Source organism: Hyperoodon ampullatus (genome assembly GCF_949752795.1).
Source record: "Hyperoodon ampullatus genome assembly, chromosome: 8".
NCBI classification, from domain to species: Eukaryota; Metazoa; Chordata; class Mammalia; order Artiodactyla; family Ziphiidae; genus Hyperoodon; species Hyperoodon ampullatus.
Window position 1 is genome coordinate 35691301 of NC_136921.1, and position 23692 is coordinate 35714992.

Below are 23692 nucleotides of genomic sequence, written 5' to 3' on the forward strand. Positions count from 1 at the left end.
CATATGAATTTGTCAAACAGAAATGCACAGTAACATATTTTTTATTACCTTCTCCAGTGACAGAATTTCAGTCTTCTGATAATATTGTTCGTTCTGGGAAAGAAAAGCCACCACCTGCATCAAAGCTTGCTGAGTACAATTCAGACTGAGCCGTGTTTGTTCTTCATCATCAGTCCTAGAAAAAAAGTCACTTCCTGGTTTAGGATAAATATAAACAATGTATTTAAAAGAATCCACAGTTTACAACCTCCTATAATAGGAGATTAGATTTATATGGAATTTAGGATTTAATTCCAAGCGAAACTATTTTCTAGAATAGTGTTTCTAAAACTTTCACATGCATCAAAATCATCTCATGGCCTTATTAAAACAGACTGCTGGGCCCTACCCCCAGAGTTTCTAATTCAGTAGGCCTGAGTGGGGGCTAAGAATTTATCTTTCTAACAAGTTCCAGGTGATGCTTATGTTGCTGGTCCAGGGACCTCACTTTGAAACCCCTGTTCTAGAACAGTTTAGTCCTGGTTGTGCATCAGAAATCTCCTGTTGGCTTCTTAAAATAACAGCTGCTGGACCCTTCTATAGATCCAGTGAAACAGAACATGTATGAATGGGGCTGGGGCAAACTGAATTTTTTTAAAGCCCTAGAAAAGTTAATTTTCAAACATCATTGAATACAAGAATCTCCTGGACAGATCCTCAGGCAAACCCCATTCTAATTACACAGATCTAGGATAAAGCCCCAAATCTGCATTTTTCGTAAGCACCCGTTAGCAATGATTCAGAGGTCCCTGAATCACCCTTTAAAAAGCAATGCCCTTAAAAAAATAAAAATAAAAAAAGGAATGCCCTTGGGAATTCCCTGGTGGTTCTGTGGTTAGGACTCAGTGCTTTCACTGCTGGGGTCCGGGTTCAATCCCTTCAATCCCTGGATCCCTGGTTGGGCACTAAGATCCTGCAAGCCGTGGGGCACAGCCCCCCCACCAAAAAAAACCATGCCCCAGAGCCTCTCCAAAAAAACTAGCATCAAGGAAGTTTTGTATTTAACCATAAACTCTAAATATAATTATAGAATTCTAGAACTAAGACACCTTAAAAGATAATGTGGAAGTGTAATTTCAACACTGGAACCATCTGCAGAGATTTGAAAAGAAAAAGCAAAAACAATGTCTGGCCCCCAATCTAATGGTAAATCCCAGATATTACCTGTAATATGGAGAAACTGGAACCAAACTAAATGTGCATCAGTGTTTTAAAAATTCCTCAGTTAGGAAGAGGAATACTTCAAGAAATTACAGTACATTCATAATAAACACTGCATAGCAATTAAAAAGAGAGACATAGGGCTTCCCTGGTGGCGCAGTGGTTGAGAGTCCGCCTGCCGGTGCAGGGGACATGGGTTCGTGCCCCGGTCTGGGAGGATCCCGCATGCCGCGGAGCAGCTGGGCGCGTGAGCCATGGCCGCTGAGCCTGCACGTCCGGAGCCTGTGCTCCGCAACGGGAGAGGCCACAACGGTGAGAGGGCCGCGTACCGCAAAAAAAAAAAAAAAAAAGAGAGAGAGACATACATGGAAAGATTTCTAGGACATCTTAAGTTAAAAAGGCAAATACAGCATACCATTTAATTAAGAAAGCAATGAATAAGACAAAACTACACATTTTTTTGTGTCCCTATACATGTTTGGAAAGATACCCACTTCTCTGAAAACAAAGGAAAAGACAACTTGAGTTGAAGATACTGGGATTGAGTAGAGGGGACAAGGAGAACTTTTGTATTGCTTAAATTTTTCATGCTTTATTTGTATAATTTTAATTTCAGTATTTACACAGTATTTCAGTATGGTAAAAGACACCATGACTGGAACCTATGCAAAATCTTATAAACAATTTTTCTTAAGATTCTTGGAATTCCCCAATATTATTAGAGGACATTTACTACGATTTTACTATAATGTATCTACACTTAAAAACCACTCATCAAAGAGTCACTTTTTGGTGTAGCCTGATATAGATTTCCATTTTAGCTTTGTGCAGTGGCAGTATCGTAGCCAATGGGGTTTACCCAAGGTGCGATTATTGCAATAGATTTCCATTTTATAAAAAAGTCATTGTACCTATCTTTTTTTTTTTTAACAATTATTAAGTCCTAGCTTTGAATAACTTGTCTTTTACGATGTTTTAGTAGGTATTAGGGTAAATCAGCCCCCCAAAAAACTCTAATGAAGCAACATTTTTTTAAAATTAATTAATTAATTAATTTTTTGCTGCATTGGGTCTTTGTTGCTGTGCAGCAACCGGGGGCTACTCTTCGTTATGGTATGCAGGCTTCTCATTGCAGTGGCTTCTCTTGCTGCGGAGTATGGGCTCTAGGTGCGTGGGCTTCAGTAGTTGTGGCATGCGGGCTTAGTTGCTCCACGGCACGTGGGATCTTCCCGGACCAGGGTTCGAACCCGTGTCCCCTGCATTGGCAGGTGGATTCTTAACCCCTGCGCCACCAGGGACGTCTGTGAAGCAACATTTTGGTATCTCAGCCCTAATTAAATAAATGATTGACCTTCCAAGAGGCACTTTAATGTATTTTTCTTTTCAAGTGTTTGGGAATCATCATTTGCTGGGAACTGATCAAAGTAAACCTATGTTATCAGCATATAATTAGGGTATATCTGCATACCCTAAGGTAAAAATAACTTTCAATATTGCCAGGAGGATTAGAAATACTGTAGGATGTGTGATATAGTCCCTCCCACATAGAAAATACTCAATAAGTGTTACTTATCATTTTTATTGCTTTGAAAAGATCCCATGGTTCTCCTTAGGGACCCGCAGGCAAATGAGAAGTATGCTGCTTTGTAAACCCACCCTAGGAAAGTGATTTGCTACAAACTTAAATAACAGAGTTATAGAATTTGTAAGAAAGATTCTTACAAATTAATATACACTAAAAGAGGAAAAGATATTGTACCTAGCAGAAAAAGAAGTGACAGATACACCTGCAATTCCTTTCACTGCAGAAATGACTTTGTCCAGGTCTTGGGTGTGGGTAACATTGAATTCTACTCTGTGTGTTCCCTCCGTGGGGTAGTCAGGAGCTCTGGAAGCATGGATGGGCCTGGAGGTGCAAACTCCTATAAAGAAAAAATTGTCAGAAATTGGAGTTTTTGTGGGTTTATTTAAAAATTAGAAAGATAAACCACTATGGGCAAAACTTCTAAGAAATGAGTATTTTTGAAAAGATTCATTCTCAGATGCTTACATAATATACACACACGTACATATCCCTTATATATACATCCAACAATCCCCATAATTTAGGGATTTAGTACAGACATACATAATCAAATTTATTTTCAGATTTTCCAGAAGACTCGTAAATATCACAAAAAGTTGGACAAGACTGACTCATGAATTTTTATATAACATATAGAATTGTGACCACTTACTAAATTTACTCATGTGAACTATGATTCAAGTTGCAAATGCCCATAATTTACTTGACCACATTAATCCAGATTATATCATCACAGAACCTTCGGCCCAAAGTGAGTTAACTAAAAAGACTTACTAAAAGCTAAAACACATATGCTGACTTCCCTCATTGTGCTGGGCATAAGGACTAATTCAATAAAACTCTATTTGGGCTTCCCTGGTGGCACAATGGTTGAGAGTCCGCCTGCCGATGCAGGGGACACGGGTTCGTGCCCCGGTCCGGGAAGATCCCACATGCCGCGGAGCAACTAAGCCCGTGAGCCATGGCCGCTGAGCCTGCGCGTCCTGAGCCTGTGCTCCGCAACGGGAGAGGCCACAACAGTGAGAGGCCAGCGTACTGCAAAAATAAATAAATAAATAAATAAATAAAAATAAAACTCTATTTGATTGACATATGAAGTATATTTTGGAGAGGATTCAGCTTTCAGTTCAGTTTAACAAGCGTTTCTGGAGTGCCTGAGTGCCAGGCACTGTGCCACACGAGTAAGGAATCACAAAGCTCCATCAAAAATGAAGACTTCCTATGCTGTCCTTATTCACTAAGGATAAAAATTTCATTTTTCAAATGCAACTTACATGCCAGATTTCAGCAAGATTATTTTAAAATATATAAAAATAGAATAATGGTCCCCATACCTAAAGCATTTAAAAGACTACTGGAAAGACATTCTAAAATTTCAAAGCACTGGTAGGGAAACTACTGAATATGAAAGAACAAGAGGCTTCTCACCAAGCCCTTTAGCCAGCCAGTTGTTGACTCCCTGGGGAGCAGCATCATAGGCCGTGTGAGGAGAGTAGATGCCGACCCTGTTCTCCAGCGCCCGGATCACCAGGCGCTCTTTCCAGGTTTTCCAGGTGATGTGCTTCATAGGTCGGAAAATGGGCGGATGGTAGGAGAGAATGAGATCTGCCTTCTTCTGCAGCGCCTCGTCCATCACTTCTTCTGTCAAATCATTGGTTAGGAAGAGCGTGTTTACAGTGTGTGGTGGGCTTGGTTCCACCAGTAATCCAACATTGTCCCAACTCTCAGCAAAGGAGAGGGATGCAAAGTCATTCAAGGAGGAAAGGACAGCCTTTAGATCCATGAAGGAACGGGAAGAAGTGCAGATTGGGGAATGGATTCGGCGGACTGTCGTGGGCACCAGGCGTACACGAGATGACAACATGCAGAAGTCAGGTAAAACTGAGTATCTGAAGTCAAAACACGGAAAATGGACCTTTGAGACAGCAAAGCATATGAGCAAAAGAGCTGTAGTCCTATGTGCCTGGTTTCAAATACTGGCTCTGCCACTTACCGGCACACCATAGGTACCATAGGTAAGTCATTTAACCTCTCTGAGCTTGTTTTCTCATCTACAAAAGGGAGACACTGTAACTTACCTCACAGGCCGTCTGGAGGAGTAAATGGATTAATATGTTTAAGTCACCTTGCACAAACCTGCTGCACAACACACAATTATGTTCCTTCCCTCCTCCCTGCCCCCTCCCACACACCCTTGTTCTTGTTCTCCCCACCTGGGCTTCAACCACCCTTCTCCATTTCTCTAAATATTATACCCTTCCTTCCAAGACCCTTTCGACTTCCTAAATAAAGCTTTTCTTGACAAACCTTCCTTTTCAGTGTCTTCCCTCTCCCTGTTCCACCTGCTTTTGCACTAGGTATTCTCATAATATTATATTCCTGTTTGTCTGTCTCCCCCAGTACGCTAAAGCTACTGGAGGATCTGTATCTCAGGATCACCAACATAGGCTGGCACTAAATGCTTACTATACAGACTGACACAGACCCCTTCCCCCATCATAGCAGAATTTGGAGTTAGGGTGGTACATACTGACAATAAAAAGTGCTTTATCAAAAGAGTAACAGTAACATATTTTAAAAGTTAAGTGTTTTGTATGGACACCCAGGGGGGAAAGTGGCGGGGTATGGGTGGTGGTAGGATGAACTGGGAGATTGGGATTGACATGTATACACTAATATGTATAAAGTAGATAACTAATAAGAACCTGCTGTATAAAAAATAAATAAAATAAAATTCAAAAAAATATATTAGTTTAAAAAAAAAGTTAAGTGTTTTATCAGCAACCAGAACCATGGGATGCACAGGTGAGTCACTCTGTGAATGGGTAGGGTCAAGGCAGGAAAGGGCAGGAGCTGCTGCCCCTGAGCCAACAGCTACCTGCCACACAAAGGCCAGAATCAAGAGGTGGGAGAGGTGAAGATGTAAGGGCCCACACAGTCTGTAAGCCTTGTAGACATCTATATCCAATACAAAAGATAACACTGTCAGCTCCATTCTTAAATTTAGTATCTATGAACACTTTTGTTTTTGAAGAAAAGCATTTCATGATATGCAAAATAATTAACAAGAAAGCATAGTCAATTGTAAATTTAATGAAATACTCATAACTCAATTTCAAAAGCAATTTTTTTTCAATATTTGTACGCAGAAATATTTAATATTGGGACTTCCCTGGTGGCACAGTGGTTAAGAATCACCTTGCCAATGCAGGGGACACAGGTTCGAGCCCTGGTCCGGGAAGATCCCACCTGCCGTGGAGCAACTAAGCCCGTGCGCCACAACTATTGCGCCCTCGCTCTGGAGCCCATGAGCCGCAAGTACTGAAGCCCGCATGCCTAGAGCCTGTGCTCCGCAACAAGAGAAGCCACTGCAAGAAGAAGCCTGCACGCCGCAACCAAGAGTAGCCCCCGCTCGCCGCAAGTAGAGAAAGCCTGCGTGCAGCAACGAAGACCCCATGCAGCCAAAAATAAAATAAAATAAAAAAAGAAATATTTAATACTTAATGCACTTATTCAATATACAGTTTGGAGTGAGGTGGAACCACTGGAACCTGGGGTCTTGGAAGATCTTCTAAGGGTCCTTATACCACTTCCACTCTCCAGATTCCACGTCCTGATACTACTCCACTCTCCAGACTCTTGTAAATCTGGCAAGCCCTAAAGTGACGCTCCAGTGGGCCACCACGCCAGTTCTGTTACCTACTGTTACATTTGAAGGAGCCCTTGTAAGTAACAAAACACTCCCCATTTCCTACGAAGCTGAGTAGCTTGAAGTCACAATTAACGAGAATGGGAGGCGGCAGAGCATGGTGGGAAGAGCACCGACTCTAAAACCAGACTGACTCCCAAAGCCACAGCTGTCTCTGAGGACTCTACCTCTGTGGTTTCCACTTCTGAAGGGTGCAAATAATAGTGCCCAGCTCACAGCGTGGTTGCAAGATTTAACCGTGAAGCGGGGAACAATGCCTGGCCTAGAGTCTGCACTATTTATTATTAAGATTCATTAGCAAGACCCACTTTACAGCCTGCAAACTGCGCCCTCTTGTTTCAGTCCCACTTCAGGCCTTTTCTAGACAATGAAGAGCGCAAGTGGCACGGCCGATAAGTCCGTGAGTTAAGTCCCCGGCCCCTCTAGAGCGCTATGCTCTCCCGCGGCAAGCCATTTTTCTGCGCCTATCTCCTCCCCTGCCACCTTTCGCTGCAGCAGGCTCGTAAACCACAGCCCACCGCCAAGGCCTCAGCTTCTCACGTTGAAATTTAACCCGCCCAAGACTCACCAGCCCCGGGAACTTGGCGAGCGCTACTTCCGGTCCTGCGCGGAACTTCCTGGCTTCGTGAAAGTGGGCGGGGCCGGGGAGCCGGTGGGAGGTGGTCCTTATCGTTTTGCGTCTGAGCCCAAGGCACTTCTAGAGGTTGACCAGAGTTACGCTTCTTGTCCTAGTGTAATTATTTAAAGATAATTTTGACCCTTTCATAGTCAGAAGTGTTCCTGGTGGGGAGAAATTGGTGTCTCCCTAGTTCTAGTCGTTTGGTTTGAGACAGGGAGGAGGGGGCGGAGGGAGGAGGCGAGCAGGTGTGGGGCGTTCTCTCTAATGGGTCCCTTGCTCGACTTCCGGTGGCCTGAAGAAACTTGATTTCGAATCTACAGACCCGTGGGGGTGACTGCGATTGCACCTTTGCTCTTTTAACAACCGATGTGCTAATCGAAGTGGTTAAGTAAGTATGGGGTAACGTCTTTCATTCACTTTAACTCAAATGCTCGCAGAGCGCTGTGTATGTTAGTTCTTGGGCTGCTTCCAGTGAGTATTCTGTACGGGGAGGGTGTTGTTGAAATAAGACAATTAGTAAAGCATAGAGTATATTAGTGCTAAGTGCTATGGAAAAGGAAATCGTTAAGGCAGGTTTAAATAGAGTTATCAGGTCCAGACCAGACTTTTGAGAAGAGACTTGGAGGTGAGGAAAATAGCCATACAGATGTCTGAGTATACGTGTTCCAGGCAAGGGGAACGTCCAGTGCCTAGACCCCAAGGAGGGAATGTACCCGGCCCGTGAAGAGTGAGCAGTGGAAGTAGGCCTTGAGGGGCTTGAGACGAGTAGTATCCCCTGATCGCTTTCATAATCGGGTTTTTATTACTTGGAGCAGGATGGGTGCTCATCGAGACTTTTTCTGTTAAATATGCGGTAAAGATGAGCAAGTGTGAGTTAAGAGAGGGAAATGAATTTAATTGTTTTTTCTTTTGGAAATAGAGGCTCGTTTTTGAACTTCTCTCAGTAAACTGAGAAAGTAACAGTACTTCCTGAAAGCATCAAGAAGAAAAATGGTAAATTTTACAGAATTCTTATGAATGTCTTTCATTATAAGTAATTTTTAGAAATTCAGTCAAGGGAAATAAAACTGCATGGAAATTTCAGTGACAAAACAGATCAATGACAATCTGTAGAAGCATACAGTGTAAAGTGATTTCAGATTATGTTTTTCACTTAAAACACAGAATTTACCTTTTATGGAAAAAGATTGATACAAGATGGATAGAGATGGAAAGGTGGTGTTGCAGGGTCAGAACAGCATAGCCAGGTGTGATCATTTTAATTGGATCCTTTTGCTCTTGATCTAATGTGGACAACTACTGTAAGAAGAGAATTTAAAAAGGAAGCCTCAGAAGTATTCCACCCTCTCTGGAATGGGGTAACAAAAGGAATATTCTAGCTACCAAAACAACAGATTAAACAAAAAGCAAGCAAGAAGTACTCTAGTTACCTCTGCACTTTTACGATCTGAAAACACTGACACTTTTTATGTCTGTTGTCTTCAGTGGAGAAAGAAATTGTCTTTTAACTCTCTCACAATTAAATTACATAAGGGAAATGGTGGAAACTATGTTTGTAAAAGTCATTTTCTTACTGTTTTTCAATATATATTAATGACTTAGTGAATTGCCATTTAAGTCAGTAATACTAACATAAAAACTGTTTTTATTTTTATTGATGAAAAATTCAAACTTAAAATGACTATTTCCATCACAATATTTGCTCCCAAATATTTTAGCATAGATATCATTTTACCTTAACATTTATGTTTCTCTTCTGGAATTTTTTTTCTACTGCTGAAATAAATTTTGAAGAAATACAACTTATCTCTCAGAGCTACTGTGTGGGTGGATCTCTGAAATGGTGTTTCTTTCCATTTTTATTCAGGTAGTCATCTTTAATATCTAGTTAGGGAAATGATACAGTGTACAAAGTCACCTGAAGAAATCTCATTCGTTCTCACATTCTCTCTCCTTTTTAGTCGGTGACACTGCATACAGATGTAGGTGATATTAAAATAGAAGTCTTCTGTGAGAGGACACCCAAAACATGTGAAGTGAGTACCGTAATGTATATATAAAAGATGAGTTAATGCAACAGGATAACCATTTTGGAATTGAGTCATCTAACTTAAACAACATCCAAAAAAAAAAAAGTTTCTATAAAACTATTGTCAAGAGGGACTTCCCTGGTGGCACAGTGGTTGAGAGTCCGCCTGCCGATGCAGGGAAGATCCCACATGCCGCGGAGCGGCTGGGCCCGTGAGCCATGGCCGCTGAGCCTGTGCGTCCGGAGCCCACGGGAGAGGCCACAACAGTGAGAGGCCCGCGTACCGGGGGAAAAAAAAAAAAAAAAAACTATTGTCAAGAAAAACCCGCAATGATAATTTCTGGTCTAATTTACACTTCTTTTTCTGAAGTCAAATTTGGATCAAAGAAAGGGTAGAGAATTTTTCTCTAACCATAGAGTGGCTGGTATCTTTTTCTTTTGGCTCATTTTCCTCAAGAAATGTAAATAATCATTAGATATTAGGTAAGAGAACTGTTCCATGCATTATTTCACTTGTTTAAATGACAAGGTTCTATCCTTGTCATTTAAACAAGGGAAAAAGAGGGAGTTCCCTGGTGGTCCAGTGGTTAAGACTTGGTGCTTTCACTGCCATGGCCCAGGTTCAGTCCCTGGTCGGGGAACTAAGATCCTGCAAGCTTCGTGGCTCAGCCAAAAAAAAAAAAGAGAGAGAGAAATACAAGAAGGAAAAAGATAGCCTTCCATAAATAAATTACTTAATGAATGAATATATATAGCTATCTTGCCAGCAACTAGAACTACAGTGATGAGCAAGAGACATGCCTTGCTATTGTGGAGCTAATATTCTACCCGGGAAGATAGGCAGGGGGGAAGATTCATTCTAGAAAAAAAGTAATTCTAGAGGGTAATAATGCTTTGAAGGAAATAAAGTTGTGAGATAGAGAATAATGGGAAAGGATTTATTTAAAAGAAGGTGAGGGCAAGCCTAGCCAAGAAACTGATGCTTTAAAAACTGAGTGCGGGGCTTCCCTGGTGGCGCAGTGGTTGAGAGTCCGCCTGCCGATGCAGGGGACACGGGTTCGTGCCCCGGTCCGGGAGGATCCCACATACCGCGGAGCGGCTGGGCCCGTGAGCCATGGCCACTGAGCCTGCGCGTCCGGAGCCTGTGCTCCGCAATGGGAGGGGCCGCAGCGGTGGGAGGCCCGCGTACCGCAAAAAAAAAAAAAAAAACTGAGTGCGAGGGCTTCCCTGGTGGCGCAGTGGTTGAGAGTCCGCCTGCCGATGCAGGGGACACGGGTTCGTGCCCCGGTCCGGGAAGATCCCACATGCCGCGAAGCGGCTGGGCCCGTGAGCCATGGCCGCTGAGCCTGTGCGTCCGGAGCCTGTGCTCTGCAACGGGAGAAGCCGCAACAGTGAGAGGCCCGCGTACCGCAAAAAAAAAAAAACCAAAAAAAAAACTGAGTGCGAAAGGTAATGAAGGCATCTCTCTGGAAGGACTTATAAAAAGAACATTCCAGGTATAGAAATAACAGGTACAAGGGCCTTAAGGTGGGAAAGCCTGTGTATTTTGGATGAATTTTCAGAAGCCTGATGGGGTTAACACAGTAAGCAGCAGGGAAGGGGTTATTATCATTATGAGATGTTGAAGTAGGCTAGGTCATGCAGGGCTTGCTAGGCTCTCCTGAGGATTTTGCATTTTATTTCAAGAACAGAAGGAAGCTATTGAAGAGTTTTAGGCAGTGACATTATCCAAAGTAATGCCTAAAAGCTATCATTTAAATAGGTTGTTGTAGAGTTTTCAGTAAATACAATTGGCTTTTTTTTTTTTTTTGGCTGTGTTCTGTCTTTGTTAATGTGCGCAGGCTTTCTCTAGTTGTGGTGAGTGGGCTTCTCATTGTTCTCTCTTCTCTTGTTGTGGAGCATGGTCTCTAGGTGTGTGGGCTCCAGGGCACAGGCTCAGTAGTTGTGGCACACAGGCTTAGTTGCTCCGCGGCATGTGGGATATTCCTGGACCAGGGCTCGAACCTATGTCCCCTGCATTGGCAGGAAGATTCTTAGCCACTGCGCCACCAGGGAAGTCCCTACAATTGGTTCTTTATCTTAAATATTCTTAAATCTTAAATGGTTCTTATCTTCTGCTACATCATTTCTCAATCATTGTTTTTATTCTCTTCAGAATTTCTTGGCTCTTTGTGCCAGTAATTACTACAATGGCTGTATATTTCATAGAAATATCAAGGGTTTCATGGTTCAAACAGGAGATCCGACAGGTAAGTTATTCCAGTAATACCTAGGGTATATACCTAGGGTATGTAGTGTGAAGAAGAGACTAGACAAAGAATAGAAAAATAAAAGCATGTGGGGTTTTTATAACTTACCTTAGCAAGAAATTTTTAAGCAGAAGCTACTAGCACCGAGCCCTAAAATATGAACAGTATTGATAAGGAGGGTTTTTGGGTTTTGTAAAGATATTTTATTTTTATGGTTTTTAAAGTTCAATTTTGGTAAGTAAGAGAGGACGTACCAAATTTTATTTGTATTTAAAGAGTTATGCTATATAAACTAGCCCTTATGTTTAGAAAATGAACCCTTTTTCAGCTTTAATTAAATACTTTTTTTCATTTGTTCGTCTTGTAATACAGGTACTGGAAGAGGAGGTAGCAGTATCTGGGGCAGGAAATTTGAAGATGAATACAGTGAATATCTTAAGGTAAATCCAAAATACTTCAAAATCTATTTTTTCATGCTGTGTTTACACTTGGAAACTTTGATACATATGTTGTAATAATACAGGTTAAAATAATTAGTAAAGATACTCTTTTGTAGTTTTTGCATACTTGATAAGTGATGTCAGGGAGAAAATATAAGTAGCAGTTCTAGCCTAATATATACTGGAATCTCACCATCACATGAATCTTGACTCTAAGTGAGCTCATCTTTGGGTCCAATCTGAAATGTTTAATCAGTAATGTACCTAAGGGGCTTAATGCCTCACTATAAAATTCATGTTGAATGACGTGAATCATTGACCTTTTTTTTTTTTTTTAAATTTTGGCTGCACCCTGTGGCATGCAGGACCTTAGTTCCCCAACCAGGGTTCGAACCCTCACCTCCCGCATTAGAAGGCGGCATCTTCACTGGAACGCCAGGGAAGTCCCTCATTGGCCTTTTCTTTTTGAGAGTGGAGAGGAGAGACTGTCAGACCTCCTGCTTGCAATATTATCAATCTCCAACTTTTACCATCTTCTCTGAGATGTTTGAATATTCCTGTATTAACTTAATGTCTGTGGTAGATCTCAACTAGGTCAAAGAGAAGTACATATAAATAAATCTTCATCATAGTAAAACTAGATATTTATATTTCCTTTTTTTTTTGTATTTTTCAAACTTTCTGAAGAATTTGTTTTTCTTCTAAAAATTAAAAAACTAGTACATGCCAATTTTTTTTTTTAAAATCAGTTCCATTCCCCAGAGATGACATGAGTTAACAATGTATTGTGTGGTCTTTCAAACTTGTGTCTGCATAGAATGATAAGTTTATAATTAGAAAAAAAGACATCAGTTCTCCTCAATCAGAATATGTAATTTAGTATATTATTTTTCAGTTATAGTAGAATATACTCAGCAAAACTTCTGAAAAATATTTGTTGCAGTGTTTATCTCTGGATGGTGACTAGGAGAAATGTATCCTTTTGCTTTTCTATCATAAAGAAATATTGTTACAGAGTTGGGGTTAGGAGGTGATAAATTGTTTAAAAAGTCATCCTTTTTCTGAATTGGAAATGAAATGATTGTTTAGGCATTAATGAATGACTGCCTCCTTGGTACTAATCTGTCATCCTATGCCAGTGGTTTTCAAACTTTGCTGTTACAGATTCACCTGTGGAAGTTTTAAAACTATAAAAGATTAGGGCCTTACCTCCCTAAGTCTAGAGAAAAAGTCAGTAGAACTGATTAGGACCTCGACTGTATTTTAAGGTTCCCTGGTGATTCCTAGACAGACAAGGTTAAGAACTATTTTCTTATATACCAGAGTTGAGGATATGTATTGAATATTCACGTACTCTAACCCAGAAATTCCATTCCCACATGTTTACCCTAGAGAAATTCATGTACATGTACACTAGGAAGCATGTACAAGAGTGTTCCTAGAGTACTATTGGTAATAACAAAAGTCTAGAAACAATGTCTGTTGATCTTTGAAGGGACGAGTTGTAGTATATTCAGAAGTAAAATGTTATACAGTGAAAGAAGTCAGAACTACAGCTATGTATACATGTATGAATCTTAGAAACATAATGTTAAGTGTAGAAATCATTTCCTGGAAGACTACAAATAGTATGATACTATTTTATAGAGCTCAGAAACAAGGGAAAGGAAACAATATATTGTATAGGCATGTATCGAATGTAAAGATATCAGAACACTGGTTACCTCTTGGAGAGGCTGAAGTAATAGCTGAGAGGAGCACATAGGCATATGCAACAGTTTGGTAAATTTTAATTCTTAAAATTTGGAAATAGGTTAATGGGTGCTGATTTTATTAAGTTGTAAGTGGTACATATATTCTTATGTATGTATCAAACACTACATTTGTTATTGGTAGTCACCTTTTAGGGAACGGTAAAGCATTAATATCTCTATGAAGCTGCATCTCTGTAGTTTGTCTTATTAGTGTCCCCTGATGAATAGCTAAAGGTAGAGTAATCATTGGAGTTACTTTTAGTATATTTTATATTTGGGCATCTCCCTGTAAGACAGTTCTGTCTGTCTTCAATCTTATCAGTAAAGTCCTTTTAATTCCTGTACACAGTCCCTTGTATAGCAAATAGTATCATGAATATTAGAGTTAGACAAGGCCTTCCTTAGATCATCCAGTCCTGGGGTTATAAACTGACTGCCCATAGATGGAAGACCCACAGATGTATTCTCTATGGCCATTGGTTTAAAAAAATTGTAAACGTCATGAGGCAAAAGCTACACTATTCCTTTTGCCAGGCTCCACCATCCCCTAATGTTTACATTCTGCCCAATTATCAGTTTATTATCTGGTAACCCTTGTGAGCATTTGAATTATGAGTAAACCCCTGAATTAGTCCAACCTCCCTTGTTTTACAGATAAAGAAACTAGCCAGAGTCCAGTGTATATGTGAAGAGATTATGGGGATTTTGGTTTTGTTGTCTGCCTGATCATTTCATGCCAGCACACTGTTCCTTAATATAAATGTAAGGATTATTTCTATTATACATTGGTATTGCCAAAAGTGTCTGTGGCTCTGCTTCTCCAAAGGTGAAATTAATTGGAGAATATGATTTGATATATAAACAACTTAGATACAAGTTTCCAGAGATACAGATAATACAGAAACTGAACATTTGGATTAGCCCTAATGGAAGCTGATTACATGTTTTCTTGATCCCTTAAATAGTGGGAAGGTAGAGTGCACATCTTGTTTCAATCCTTTATTTGGAATACTTATGTAAAAACAGCTAATACTTTGGTCTTTCTTTTTCAGCACAACGTTAGAGGTGTTGTATCTATGGCTAATAATGGCCCAAACACCAATGGATCTCAGTTCTTCATCACCTATGGGAAGCAGCCACATCTGGACATGAAATACACAGTATTTGGAAAGTGAGTATTCTGGTTATGGTTTTCTTTGGAATTTCAGTGCAAAGGATGCATATGAGTGGCTGTGATGATAGCATAACTAATACTGAAAGAGCAGTATGAGAGCTAAACGTACCTGAAATTTAAGTCCACCACGTAACAGCTCTGTGACCTTGGGAAACGTACAACCTCTCTGAGCCTCAGTTTTCTTATTTTGTAAAAGAAGGGCCAGTACTGTTTTTTCAGGATCATTATGCAAGTTAACAGTATGTATCTGTTTTCATTAAGAATAACATCTTGCATCAACTAACACATCTGAAAAACAGTTGCTTAAACAAGATGGACTGGGATGGTGGTTCTGTTATATCACCAGTGTTCCAGGTGCCTCTGTCTTTCTTCTCAACCGTCTTTAGCTGTCATTCTAAAGCTCACTTCATGGCCATAACGGGCAGCACAGCCCCGGTCGGAACAGCTGTACTCCAAGCAGGAAGAAGGAGGAAGGGCAAAGGTGCTTGCCAGCTGAGTCAGCCCCTTTCCCAAAAGCTCAGAACTTACCTACAAGGGAGGGTAGGCAGTGTTTCTTAGCCAGACATATTGCCACTTGCAATAAAACCAGGCCTCTGTGAATAAGAAGGGGAGATTGGATCCTAGGGAGTGTTTAGCAGTCTCTGTAAGAATATCCATTACAAGCACTCTACCTGGGAATTGCTTTTATAAATCAACAGGAAGTCAGTTTGTCAACAAATATTTACTATGCTTAATAAACCAAGGCACAGTTTTAGAGTTTGTTTTATTTAACAGTTTGAATGCCAAGCTAGGTTAATTAAAAATAGAAGAGTCTACAGCTTTTCTTTTTTATTCCATATACATGTCTAATTTATAGATTAGTAATAATCAATGAAAAGGAATATTATAGCCTTTAGTAGTTTTTGTGGGCTTCACGAATTTGCGTGTCTTCCTTGCTCAGGGGCCATGCTAACCTTCTCTGTATCTTTCCAATTTTAGTATATGTGCTGCCGCAGTGAGCACCAGAGTCCCTTTTTTTTCTTTTCTCCCTTAACCCACCATTCAGAATTATTGATTAGTAATTACTAGGACTTATCTTACTAGATTGGTAAAAAAAAAACTGTAGAGTTTAGAACAAGGATTCTTAATCTTTGGTCCAGTACCTCCTTGAAATTATTTTGTATATATGCACATACATTTTTCTGAGAAAAAGGGTACATAGCTTTCCACTGGTTCTCAAAGGGGCCCATGTCCCAGATACCTAACTAGGCTTACTTGCTTCAATTCTGCATGCCCTTTTTTGTCTGAGATCTGTTTCTTGTACCCTCTTTCTCTCTTACTGACCCAGAAGGTAGGAAAGACTTTAGTTAGTTAGTTGGTTAGTTTTTACTGGAGTATAGTTGCTTTACTATGTTGTGTTAGTTTCTACTGTACAGCAAAATGAATCAGCTATACATATACCTATATCCCCTCTTTTTTTGGATTTCCTTCCCATGGGAAAGCATTTAAAGCTTATAATTTCAAGACCTTAATTGTCCTACATTTGGGTGTAAAATCCAAAGGCTTTGGTTATAGTATCACTTTAGTGGAAATGTAAAATAAAATGGAAATGTTATCCATTTTATTAAAAGAAAGTACCAGTACATAGTATGTACTGGTACTTTTTAAAGTACATAGTATGTCTTTTTTTTTTAAGTACATAGTTTTTTAAAGTACATAGTATGTCTTAGGAATTGAGTTGAATTGCACTAGGAGGTATTATCTAAAAAGCCACTTTTTCTTAGCAAATGTTTTAGACTAACTTTCTAGAACATATTAGAAGGATAGCTCTCAATATATATATATTTTTTCTTGATAGAAACATGAAATGGGCTTGCTGGAAGTGGGCTTAACTGTTGATCTTCTCTTCTCCTATTCTGAATATTGTTTTTTGTTGTCCAGAAGCAAAAAATAAAAACACCATATTTAAACAATAAAGTGCAAAGAGGCCACCCACTTCAGGACCTTCAGTGTAGGGCAGTACTGATAATACTAGTGTCATCCTTACATACTTTCTCCAGGTTTTTCCTATAACAAAGAAAACCTTATGACTGGTTATATTGGCCCCATTTGTAGCTATTCCATGTGAATGAGGCCGAATGCAATGTTTAGATACTTTGGTGGGAATATTCCTTTCCATTGCTATTGTTGTCTAAAGGCATAAAAATGAATTTTTGTTTCTGAATTTTGGCCCCTACCTATGGCAGAAAATCAAAGCGATATTTTATTGTACACTCAACTGGGGAATTCAAAGAACTATGAGACATGGTGAGAGACTGTAATTGCTATAGATATTTGGATATTATGTTTTGATCTCAGGATATTTTCAAACATTATATTGTTTCTCTTTCAGGGTAATAGATGGTCTGGAGACTCTAGATGAATTGGAGAAGTTACCAGTAAATGAGAAGACATATCGACCTCTTAATGATGTACACATTAAGGACATAACTATTCATGCCAACCCATTTGCTCAGTAGCTATAATAGACCTGGACAAATACTTGGCAAACTATTCAAGGAACACACCTATTATGGTTTACCCAGTTTTAATTATGTCAGAGATTGCATCATTATACAACTTGTTTACAACTAAGATCTACTTGTTTACAGCTAAGATCTTCTGTGAGTTGGTGGTACCAAGGGAAGCCAAACAGCTTTTACTCCTATTCTTAGAGGGTAATCTTTACTGTAACTATTACCTGATGCATTTCTTTAATTTTTTTTTAAAAAAAACCTATGTTTAATTTTGTTTTTCCATATAAATATTCATTTTTAAATGCTGAGTCTCAAATCCAGGCATTGTTGAGCACCCTAATTACATGCTCCTACCATATGTAGTCCACATCCTGGAAATATTATTTTCTATTAATTATTTACTTTATACAGTTAGAAAGAGGAAGGACAAATAAAGAGATGGCCGAGAAAGGCCAGTCAACCCAGTTGTTATTTTCCCTGGTCTTTAAATTTATAGTAAAGGCTCAGAGAAGTCTCAAGGTACAGTAAACACTCGGAATTTCCCAACTGATTTGCCCATGGAACATTTTTAAAAAATATATCTTTTCAAAATGCAGGGTAAAAAATAAATAAATAAATATAATGCAGGATAGAGTTCTACAGATGATCCATTTGAAAAATACAATTAGTTGTAGAGTTCTGGTCTGGGTTTGAATCACAGCTCTGTCCCCTACTATTAACTTTAGGCAAGTTAACATCTCCAAGCTTTAATTTTCTCATATATAAATAATCCTTCACATGACTCTTGTGAGGATTAAATGAAATAGTGTGTATAAAGCTTCTGGCATGTAGTAAGTGTTCTGTAGCAAGTAAATGGAAGCTGTGCTCTTAACCATATCAGGGCTCTCACCTAATCAGGCCATTTATCAGGCTCTACCATTGATTTGTTAAAGAACTATGTCCCACTCACTGTCTAGATCACCTAGGTTAGATTTGGGATATTCCTAAAACTGATACCAAACATATCTTCATTTGTATCATTTCTGCAGATGGCTGATCTAATTAATTGATTCTTTCTTAACTGCAATTAGGGAGTTAGCTTGCAGTTATTCTCTTGTTACTATTGGTACCTTCCATACCTTACACTAAACTGAGGGGCCAGTTACACTAATGCCCTCATGTTTTGTTTCACCCTTTTAACCATTAGTTTCTAGAATTAGTATTAAGGCCTCTTTTAGGCCAGAATTTGGTTTGCCACTTCTTATACTTGATATCTTTCTTCTCCAAACATGTCATTGAATTTTTGTCACCACCCTTAAGAGTTTTTTACTGATGGTCAGGAAGTTTTGTACTGACTGACATTGCCTCAATTTTTATTCCAAACTGTGCCATTTTTTTAGTGGTACAAATATGACTTCTGGGTTCTTAGAGCTCATTCTTATGTCTTATTCTTATGTCTGCTTAGTTGTACCCATAAGGATCTCATAGATAGGGAGGTATACTGGCTCCCCCTTGGGCCTCTCGTAGGCTACCATGAGGATCAAAATCCAGAACGTTGATTTCTGTCCACTCACACTGAATTGACCGGTTCACTGATCACATTAGCAGTTGGATAATTGACATTCGGTTCCATGTATTACTTGGCAGTAAGTATAAACTACTCAGAAGACTAGAAGATTAGAATATTGCTGATCAACCCAAATTCTCTTTAAAATGAAAGTAATGTGGTTCCCCAACTAGACAAGAGGTTGGCAAACTACAGCCCTCAGGCTGACCACCTGTTTTTGCAGATAACATTTTCTTGGAACTCTGCCATTTCCACGTTTATGCAGTAGCTCTGGTTATTTTGTGCTACAAGAGCAGAACTGATTGGCTGTGACAGAGACCAAACAGCCTGCAAGCCTAGAATATTTACTCTCTGGCCTTTTAAGGAAGTTTGCCAACCCTTGACCCAGACTATCAGAAGTTGCCAAATAATCATGGTTTCACAGCAAAGGGAGTTTAAACTCATACGAGTTTAAGGGATAGAATAAACAAACTATGCCTGAAACCTGCTTCACCACGTTGCCAAAATATCGGCTTCCCTGTGCACCGAGGCCGAACAGAAATACGGAGACAGGGATTTTGGAGGAAGAGAGAGATGGCTTTATTTTTCTGCTAGGCAGAAGGGAAGACACAGCAAGCTAGCGCCCCAACAACTGTGCCCCCGCTCCTTGGGAATCGGGAGATTTTAGATGTGGGGCTCACAGCCCGGGGTATATAAGGATCGAAGTAGTGAAGGTCTTGCATGCTTCCTTTCCTTTGCATTATTTCAAAACAGTCATAGCTGGTGTCAGGCTGCCTGGTAATTGGGGTCTGGCAGTCTGGTAACCGTCCATTTGCCTCTGGTTTATCGGTCTGTGACCTTGTCTCTGAAATTCAAAAACTATAGGGGGTGATTTGTTACGAGGGGCATGTAGAATGTAAGTGCAGGGAGTGAGAGACGGGGTATGTAACACACAGAGTCAGGGGTGATGGGTGCCGAATGTAAATTACATAGTGTCAGGGAGTGAGGTTCGCCTTGTAAACCACAAATCCAGTTACTACAAATTAGTGACAGTTAAACAAGGAGTGATTAACTCTCTCAGGGCCGGCTGTGCTGCTGCTTTCGCCTGCTCGATGCTCCCTTTTTTTCCCTTGCTCTCAGGAGGAGAAAGAAAACACTTCTATTTACTTCGCAACATGATTAACTCTCTCAGGGCCGGCTGTGCTACTTCTCTGCCTGCTCGCTGCTCCCTTTGTCTCCCTTGCTCTCAGGGGAGGGAAGACTTCATGGCTATTTTTGCTGCAGCCACCATTCTTGAATTGTACCTGAATTCATTAGAATTCTTGAGTCCTGTTAGATCCTCGTTTGGAGCTCTTGAGTAGAAGGCTTGCAGACCTTTTGGTTAATGGCAAATTGAATAGTTGTAATTCATACCTTGGTTGAACTTGGAATTTTCCAAATCCATTTAGCAACACATTCATAATCTCTATGGTGGGTATTTCTTTTTTTTTTTTTTGTGGCACGCGGGCCTCTCACCACCGTGGCCTCTCCCGCCGCGGAGCACAGGCTCCAGACGCACAGGCTCAGCGGCCACGGCTCACGGGCCCAGCCACTCCGCTGCATGTGGGATCCCCCCGGACCTGGGCACGAACCCGTGTCCCCTGCATCGGCAGGCGGACTCTCAACCACTGCGCCACCAGGGAAGCCCAATGGTGGGTATTCCTGAAGACATGTTTTTTTGTTGTTGTTTGAACAACTAAAACTAGTAAGTAATTTATTGAGCTTCTTCCAGGTTTGGATACAAAGGACATCGGACACTGTCTACTCCATGGGAGCACAGTCTAAGGACCTAAGAGACATGTAAATAGATAAATTTTAATACAAAGGACTCAACTTTTAATCAGTTTAGTAAAGTGGATAGATTGGTTACTATTTCACTAATGGATTGATGGTTCCTTAAATTCAATTTGTACCAATTGTGGTTCAGGTAGTGATACTCCATATAATAATTCTAAAGCAAATCTAGAAGAATACATGATAATGGAAAATTTTTTAAATATAATGAAAGAGGAATTAATCCCAATCTTTATAAAGCTGCAAATATCAATATTAAAACTGTGATGGTGTGAGGGATAAGACTAGAATAATAGAGTGTAAACAGTAGTGTATACATAGTTTATTTAAAGCGGTATCCAAAAATCATTAAAAAAAGAGAAGAGGGGACTTCCCTGGTGGTGGTTAAGACTCTGTGCTTCCATTGCAGGGGGCACGAGTTGGAACCCTGGCCAGGGAACTAAGATCCCCTGTGCTGCACAGCGCAGACAAAAAAAAAAAGTTATTCCATAAATTGTGTTAGGATAACCAGTAAATGACACGGAGAAAAAAAAGCAAAAGAATGTCACCTCACATGATATACCAAAATTCCACATGGATAAAAGAGTTGCCTTTTTAAAGAAAACAGAAGAAAAATTTAAAACATTTCAAAGAATTCCTCTGAAGAAGAAAGGAGTTTCTCAGTTTACAAACTTGACAGAGGTAAAGATGGAATAGGTTTAACTGCACGAAAATAGGACAAAAGAGAACTGTACATTCAAAAAAGCAATAAGGTATGAATGGGCAAGTCACAAGAGAAAATGTTCAACTTCACTAATTAGAAAATAAAGTTACAAGTTCAGTATCCACCAAAATAACAAAAATTTTAATGTTATGCACTAATTTAGTTAGAGCCGCCAAAACAAAGTACTGTACCAGAGACTGGGTGGCTTAAACAACAGAAAAATTTCTCACAGTCCTAGAGACAAGTTGGGAGATCACGGTGTGGGCAGGGTTATTTACTCTGAGGCCTTCCTCCTTGGCATGTAGATGACCATCTCCGGTCTTCACGTCATCTTTCCTCTGGGTGTGTGTTTCCCAATCTCTTTATAAAGACACCAGCTAAAGTGGATTAGGCCCCTCCCTAATGACGTCATTTAATCATATTACCTCTGTAAAGACCCTATTTACTGCCAACTAAAAATTGTCGCTTACCATCTGGCTCTAGTGTGTAAGAGTGAAGTCACTAGCCACTGCAGTCACTGACTTTCAACACACCTTGAAAGGGGTTCAGAGTGGAGATCAGGAATGAGGCACCCTGTGCTTTGGGAAAAACTGGCAGAACAGGCCTTCAGATAGATATTTTCAGAGTTTATGAGCCCAATTTCTTGCATCTTCTCATATCTAGAAAAGCACTAAAATCATTAATGGAGACAACTACCTGCCCCTCGTGGCTAGCAGCAACCCTCTGCCAAAAGGTTTGCTTGACTGCACATATCCCCCTTCACTAAAATCATATATAACACTAACTTCTTCCCCTACCTCTTGGGAGCAGGTCCACAGAGCTGAGAGGCTATCTCCCCAGGCATTTTGCTCCAAATAAAACTTACCTCGCTACTCTCACATTGTGCATTTTTTTCAGTCCACACTACAAATACAGTCACATTCTGAGGGAGTGGAAGTTAGGACTTAAACACATGAGTATATTGGGGGGGGGGCATAGCCCTTCAAACAGCCCATAGCATGCACTAACAGACGCACTAAAATGGCTAACGTCATTAATGAAACTTTGGATATATCCTGAACCAGTAATCGGCTGTATGTGGGCTTTGCTAAATTTAAAGCCATTTTGGAAAGCAATTTTGGCAACATGTACAAGATTTTTTCATTGGCTTTTACCCTGTAATTTTACTGTGAGGATTTCGCCTAAAGAAATTAAATACTCTAAATTGCTGTCTGCACAAACTGCAACTTTGACCTGTAATAGGAGAACATGGCTAATGCCCATATTTAGATTGCTGTTAGGATTAAGTGAGAATTTATGTACAGTGTTTAGCACAACGACTTCGATTAACTGTTATACTCCAAGGACTGGGATTCCCTAGGTTTTGCTTAACATTTAAATGTGCTGTTAAACATATACCGAATAGCTGTAAATTTCACAAGTTACTGTGAGAAATTTCTCCCTCACAAGTGAAATACCTACCTTGTACTTAGTGATCCTGACCCCATGTAAGAATCTAGGTATTAATGGTTTTAAAGCATCTTCAAATCCATTTTGAGAAGCGGCTTAAGAAATGCAAACAATCATAGGGATTCTGGGGATGCATATTCCTCATCACTTTACCCTACAGTAATTGTGCACCCGTATCCGGCAGGTTATCTACGCTGCTCTCCTGTCTAAATAAAACCAGTAAGATTACTCTTTACCGTAATGCGTGATAATTTTATGCGTTCCACTAAATTTGTAATGAGTACGTGATTTTTTTCAAGTGACAAAATGGAGAAGGGGCGGGGCGCGGGAGTCAGGATTGGCAATTACTTTGTTCCATCAAATTGCAGCTTGGAAAAAAAACTGCAGCTTGATTTTTGTTGTTCAGAGGTTGTTTCCTGATAATTGTCTTCTTCTAATGACCTTCCATTTCCCCCTTTTGCAGTTTACTTCACCTTTACACCGCAGAGGTCTCGCTTAACGCGGAAATGCTGCTTGTGAGGTGTTCCACTTTCTGTCTCCAGGCTTTTGCTCTCACATTTCTTCGACTTTTAAAACCTCGGGAAAAATCTTTACAATCCAAGTTCAGTGCGTGTGGGTCCCAGCCACCGAAGATTTAACTAGTTTTAAACAGGTCTCAGAACTTTAACAAAAGCCCAAATCCAGACAATTCCCAATTTGGGGCTATTTGATGCAGATGGTGTAATTTTTTTTAGAGCATCGTTTAAGCGGTTGCAATAGGGCACAGGCTATTTTGTACCCTGCTTCCCTCACTTTTCCTCATTTCTAGCGTTCACAAACACAATTTTTAGTGACCATGAGCGAGTCTCTTCTCTCCAACTCTTACAATGTTTTCTCAGAGTGGGAAAGGAGTGCGGGGCCAACATGGCGGCCAGCAACAGCTTCCCTC

The 23692-nt window shown here is 40.1% G+C and overlaps 2 protein-coding genes across 3 annotated transcripts in view; one reads left to right on the plus strand and one right to left on the minus strand.

The window, feature by feature from the left end:
* The window catches only part of NIF3L1 (NGG1 interacting factor 3 like 1), a gene marked incomplete at its 5' end in the record, with an annotated part of 11643 nt that extends 6994 nt beyond the window's left edge, over positions 1-4649 (minus strand). For both annotated transcript variants that reach the window (XM_079709644.1, XM_079709645.1), the window contains 3 exons: positions 49-175; positions 2960-3122; positions 4214-4649. In XM_079709644.1, the coding sequence (XP_079565770.1) occupies positions 49-175; positions 2960-3122; positions 4214-4649 (726 nt within the window). The remainder of the gene's footprint in view (positions 1-48; positions 176-2959; positions 3123-4213) is intronic.
* Positions 4650-6861: 2212 nt separating this feature from the next.
* Positions 6862-17257, plus strand: PPIL3 (peptidylprolyl isomerase like 3; the record flags this gene model as incomplete). The annotated part of the gene is made up of 7 exons (XM_079710681.1): positions 6862-6890; positions 6990-7227; positions 9075-9149; positions 11298-11391; positions 11764-11831; positions 14638-14756; positions 17131-17257. The coding sequence occupies 7 exons, from the start codon at positions 6862-6864 to the stop codon at positions 17255-17257; spliced, it is 750 nt and encodes a 249-aa protein (XP_079566807.1).
* Between the last annotated feature and the right edge of the window lie 6435 nt (positions 17258-23692).